General features: G+C 32.6%; 2 protein-coding genes across 3 annotated transcripts in view; both read right to left on the bottom strand.

Moving 5' to 3' along the window:
• Nucleotides 1-9: 9 nt before the first annotated feature.
• Nucleotides 10-2,367, bottom strand: LOC105449326 (transcription termination factor 2-like). Of its 2 annotated transcripts, XM_011688476.1 has the most exons (5): nucleotides 1,610-2,367; nucleotides 1,414-1,536; nucleotides 1,118-1,332; nucleotides 784-1,006; nucleotides 10-546 (listed from the first exon to the last, which is right to left on the bottom strand). In XM_011688476.1, exons 2-5 carry the CDS (start codon nucleotides 1,511-1,513, stop codon nucleotides 521-523), a joined length of 564 nt encoding a protein of 187 aa, XP_011686778.1. In that variant the 5' UTR covers nucleotides 1,514-1,536; nucleotides 1,610-2,367; the 3' UTR covers nucleotides 10-520. The 2 variants fall into 2 exon arrangements, with proteins under 2 accessions (XP_011686778.1, XP_011686777.1); XM_011688475.1 differs by having other exon boundaries at nucleotides 502-1,006; nucleotides 1,610-2,365.
• Nucleotides 2,368-2,584: 217 nt separating this feature from the next.
• Nucleotides 2,585-5,427, bottom strand: part of LOC105449506 — a 6,945-nt gene continuing 4,102 nt past the window's right edge. Inside the window, exons 3-4 of the mRNA XM_011688762.1 lie at nucleotides 3,375-3,464; nucleotides 2,585-2,743 (exon numbers count right to left, since the gene is read on the bottom strand). Coding sequence (XP_011687064.1) covers nucleotides 2,585-2,743; nucleotides 3,375-3,464 — 249 coding nt within the window. The remainder of the gene's footprint in view (nucleotides 2,744-3,374; nucleotides 3,465-5,427) is intronic.

The following is a 5,427-nucleotide window of genomic DNA, read 5'->3' as shown; positions in this document are numbered from 1 at the left end:
AGATCAGGAAAGAATATTTCCACACCGCTTATGTTTTGCTCAACATTTGGCAAATGCATAATATTGCAGTGTATTGTTATTTTTTGAGCCAATCTTTCTTCCAAGTTATTACAGAGATTTAATAAATTACGACATATATTCTTGTTTGACATTAAAAAAACGTTTTCTTAAACATTTTCCTGCTTAAAACTTCCGATTAAAACCAATTGGCAAAATTTTAATCTTATTAATGCCGCGGCCCCTCTCAGAAATGATTTCTAATACAAAGAAAAAATATATTCTTGATGTGAAATAAGCCTTGGTTCCTGAGAAAATTGCAAGTTGAACGTCCGATCTCTTAAATAATTTTAAAAACATTTTTTAATACTTTTTGTGCTGCTTGGGACGTGGAGATCTAGCAGAATAAATACTACAAGATGGTAATGTCAAGACAGTATCAGCTCCTTCCAATTTACGTCTTGTTTCATCTATATTTGTCTCGAGGAGGTGCATGCGCTCTTCTTCTTTATCAACGAACGTTTCAATATTTTTTTGATTGAGTACCAGCTAAAACATATTATTCATAAGTTTTTATTAAACTCCTTATAATTGTGATATACACAGAATGGAGTATTTGAAGTACGTTATAAGATAATATCCCTAAAAGAATGCGTTGTAGCAACAAATGTTACAAATAAAAGTTGTACGGTAAATCTATATCGCCTTTCGCCATCAAGCTTTGTATTGTCCTTCTTAAAGTTATGGTCATTACAATGAACTCCAATTTTTTGTTATCGTACGCACTGTCCTTGCATTTTATCCATTCTTCCCAAACATTTCGATTATCTAATGGCGAGCAATTTAAAAATTTCAAAATCGAGTATACATCTCGTTCAGTTTCAACAGGTTTGTTAGTAAGAGCCCATCGTTTGTTTGCCACTAGTGCACAGACTGCTTCAGCCATTTGATTGTTGCGGCTTTTAATTATGGCCATAGAATCATCAATGATTATTCGTTTCCACTTGATCTGCAAAGAAATTTCAATTAATTTAACAACTTAAGTACTACATATATTATATATTTTTATTAGAAATATTAATGAAATTAAAATTCTACTTATTTGTAAGCTTTAATATACCTTATATAGCATACAATTATTTTTATACTCAGAAATCAATGTTATATTTGATGTTATAACAACGTCAAATGTAGCTAAATTTTTTGCACTTTCTTGTAGGCTGCTGCGATACGTTTCTACAGATAACAAATTGGATATGCATTTGTTAAGAACTTTATCTTTCCAGTGCGATAATGACCATGTTTGACATACGATTAATGTTTTACCCTCAGGATCTGTTAAAATAATTATTTCAATAAATTTATTGAAGTAGTTCTATACATATAGATTTCATAAAATTCTTTTATAAAATTTACATTTCATGGGTTTCTTTTTCCGAATCTGTTCGTTATTCATTTCATTATGAACATCAATATTCGTTTTGGTATAAACAATCAAAACAATCATGCTTAGCATTTTGCCTAAACTCGTATCGTCGGCTGTAAGAAAATTCATTTTTAATAAAACAAAATTAATAAATATAATACTTAAAATATTAATATATTAACATACTATTATATATTTTTTAAATGTTTATCTAAAATGCCACCGGGTAGCTTTTGTTGTTCCTGCCATAAAAGCCACGTTAAAGCATACTGTTGGTGAGGCATTAATTTGACTTTTAACCCTTCTGGATCTTTGGTTTTACTATCCTCTAATGGACAGTCTACGAACGATCTATGTAAATCCTGTAACCGTTTGGATAGTTCATCTTAATTGTGTTTAGTTTGGACCAGTTTCTCGTTACTGGTCTTGTTTTGTCAGAAAGGATGCAACTAAGTTCCCCACTGTAGTTTCGTATATATGTTTAAAACGTTTATTAAACCTTATGTCACTATACACTGTGATTTTTAAATTATAATCGATATATGTTTTTTGCCGCGACGACGCCTAGGGGCTATGTGTGCCCTGAGTCGCGGACGCCACGTCTGTTAGACGGATTCTCGTTGTTTGTGCGGGTCGGCGTGAACCGTGACGACGCCTCAGAACTATGTGCCCTGGGTCACGGATATCACTGTAAAAACCGCGACGACGCCTCAGAGCTGTGTGCCCTGGGTCGCGGATATCACGTACACGTCGCGCTTTCGAGACCGACTATAGACTTCGATAACTGCTTCTATTGCTGCTTATTCTGCACGAGAGAAAAAGGCCCGAGGTGGACAGTGCGATGCGCTCGATCGAAGTGAAGTGCTTTCTCGAAATCCGCTACTCTCATCAGTCATCCAGCCAGCTCCCTTATTGGTCCCTTTCGATAACGTGACCTTCACGTCAGAGGGGCGGCGACGATCCTGTCCGTGCCTGCATGGATTGCGCATTTACAAAGCCGAAGACCTTTGTCCCTTATCTCGTCGCTAAGTCAGCCTCGAAAGACGCATGCACATGTGTGTGCCACGTGTCGCGATTGCCGATCCCGTCCTCGCTTTCGAATTTGTCGTGCACGACCTTTCTCGCATTTATATTTTATATTTTATATTACGCGGTAGAGCTCTACGCAACAGGTCTAGCAGAATAAATACTACAAGACACTGGTAATGTCAAGACAGTAGCAGCTTCTTCCAATTTACGTCTTTCATCTACATTTGCCTCGAGGAGGTGCATGCGCTCTTCTTTTTCATTATCGAACGTTTCAATATTTTCTTGACCGAGCTAAAACATATTACTCATAAGTTTTTATTAAACTCTTTATAATTGTGATATACACAGAATGGAGTATTTGAAGTACGTTATAAGATAATATCCCTAAAAGAATGCGTTGTAGCAAAAAATGTTACAAACAAAAGTTGTACGGTTTGAAGGGAAAATAAATAATGGTAAAATTAATTTTCAAAAAATTCGATTTTTCAAGATTACGTAGAGATCACCATTATTTTTTTAAATAGCATATAATTTTTTTTTACATAATATGAAATTTCTCTAATTATTTTGCATATAAAAATATTAAACAGAGATATTAAAAAATTGATAGTTTACGAGATATTTTATATTTTATTCTAGTATATTTTGATATTAAATATGAAATATCTTGTAAACTATTGCTATTTATAACCGTACCTTAAATGTAATTTTAATGTAATATATTAACAAGGTAAGTGAAATTAGAGTAATAGGAACGATTGGGCTGTAATAGATAAAGAATAAAAATGCGTGTATAGAATAAGAAAAAAAATGCGTCTAATAAGATCGATTTTAGATGCTAAATTATTTAGAGATCTCCAAAATGATCTACATTATCTGTATTTTATTATTACATTATCAAATAAATACATCTCATGCTTACTGTTGTTTTGGCCGGCTCATTTTTAGGAAGGTGCTCCAATTCAGAATCATTGTTTATGTCTTCTCTGGTGTCACTCTTGTTTTTGTTGAACTAGTGAGCACAAAAAAAGAGGATTTATAATATAGTTTATAAAATAATATAATCAAAAATTCTATTATAATAGTATTTCAGTATCAGAATAAAATATACATGAAATCGTAGTATTACACATAGTACTGTAGTCTTGCAAGATAATTTTTACCTGATTTGTTTAAGTTCTGTTATTCATGTTTATAATTATATATAATTTTTAAATATAATTATTTTTAAAATATAATAAATATAAATTTTTAAATTATTATATAAAAATAATCATAACTGCGCGCGCGCGCGCGCGCGTGTGTGTGTGTGTGTGTGTGTGTGTGTGTGTGTGTGTAGGATAAATAATTTGAGATATTTCGAGAGAGATACAGATCGGCAAGCCAATGTAAATTAAATTTGCCAATTTAAAGGAACTGTCTGAAAACATTGTTGACATACTAGTTAAATAGTGCACATCTTTTGCAAACACTATAAACAAATCGATGTCTCGCATTTATGCGCATTTATATGCAGTTTTACGTTTTAATTTATAATGGCATAAAAAGCCATTTTTAGTCTTTCCTAGCCTCAAAATATAACAGCATCAGTAAATAAGAGTTAATATGTGTAAATAAGACGTAGATTAAGAAATACATACATTCTCAATACTGCGAAAAAGTGACGCAAACCATAACACCGGTCTGTAAGACCGCTACAATTTTTCAAACATTTTATATTTTACACGTTTCCAGTGAATGACAATAAGACTATCACAGCGTTTTGTAGGGACAGATGACATATGAAGGTACTATGAGTTTAGAGTGTTTCTTATGAATGTTAAGAAAACTGTTGACAAGTAAAGCTTTAATAGCGATCTGTGAGACCGATATAGTGGTTTAAAGATTAAAAATCGTATGTGCCCCATAATTGCGCCGCGTAAGTCACAGATAAATCATAGGGAGTCTCTAGGAAAACACATATAATTTGATGATCAGAGGGATGAGATACTAAACGACCATACGTTAAGCAACATGCTATCTATCATTGTAAATAGTTGATATTAAATAATGAATAAATAAATAAATAGATAAATTAAGGTAAAAATTAAAATTAAAACGAACATAACATTATAAAGGGCGATAGGACATATATTATATAAATTCGGGTTTCTATTTTCGCGCGAGATTATCTCGACAAAAATTGTTTTTTGACGATTCTTAATGTTTTTGATAAAGATCTCGACTTGCGCCGTATGAGCAAACGTACCGTCAAATGCTCTCACGTTAAATTGTATTTCTTTATTTTTTCATCGAGGCATTTACTTATAATTTAATTGTTTCTCATATAGTGGATAGTTAAGACAAATCCTATCTAAAAAAAGTGCATGTAAAGTCGATAACTCGCATTTCTCGAAATTATTTGTTGTCGCTTTTCTGCGATGCTGATTGGTTGTCTCGCTGCGCTTACTTCGTGTAAGCGGCTGTGTCATTGCATTTTGACAGTTGTGTGTATTGAGGTTGATGTTCCTATCTAAAAAAGTGCATGTAAAGTCGATAACTCGCATTTCTCGAAATTATTTGTTGTCGCTTTTCTGCGATGCTGATTGGTTGTCTCACTGCGCTTACTTCGTGTAAGCGGCTGTGTCATTGCATTTTGACAGTTGTGTGTATTGAGGTTGATGTAATTGTAAATTATAATAAAATTTATTAAAATTAAAATAAAATTTAAAGTCAAGGCTCCAATTATTTCAATATTAATAAAAGACGTAAAAAAGGGCCAACGAGCCAAAGCTTGGGTGTTGTATCGCTCCAATAAGTATTTATTAATTTAACAAATTCATTATTAGAATAACAAACGTTTCGACCCCGAACGAGTCATTTTCAATGTTACAATAATTAATTCGTGCCTAACATAAAATCAAAGAACATAACAAAAACTTGATACGCATTACAATTCGCATTTAACTAATAGCAGTCTAAATTTTAAAAATCCG

The sequence above is a fragment of the Wasmannia auropunctata genome, unplaced genomic scaffold (assembly GCF_000956235.1).
Source record: "Wasmannia auropunctata unplaced genomic scaffold, wasmannia.A_1.0 LD336076.1, whole genome shotgun sequence".
In the NCBI taxonomy this organism is placed as follows: Eukaryota; Metazoa; Arthropoda; class Insecta; order Hymenoptera; family Formicidae; genus Wasmannia; species Wasmannia auropunctata.
Note: the sequence above shows the minus strand (reverse complement) of the source record. Positions and strands in the feature narration are given on the sequence as shown.

Coding starts and splice junctions, on each gene's coding strand:
- LOC105449326 (XM_011688475.1), bottom strand. CDS start 1,513: ATGCTAAGCATGATTGTTTTGATTGTTTATACCAAAACGAATATTGAT. Junction 1,333..1,413: donor GAAAAAGAAACCCATGAAAT/GTAAATTTTATA, acceptor TTATTTTAACAG/ATCCTGAGGGTAAAACATTA. Junction 1,007..1,117: donor ATAATTGTATGCTATATAAG/GTATATTAAAGC, acceptor ATTTCTTTGCAG/ATCAAGTGGAAACGAATAAT.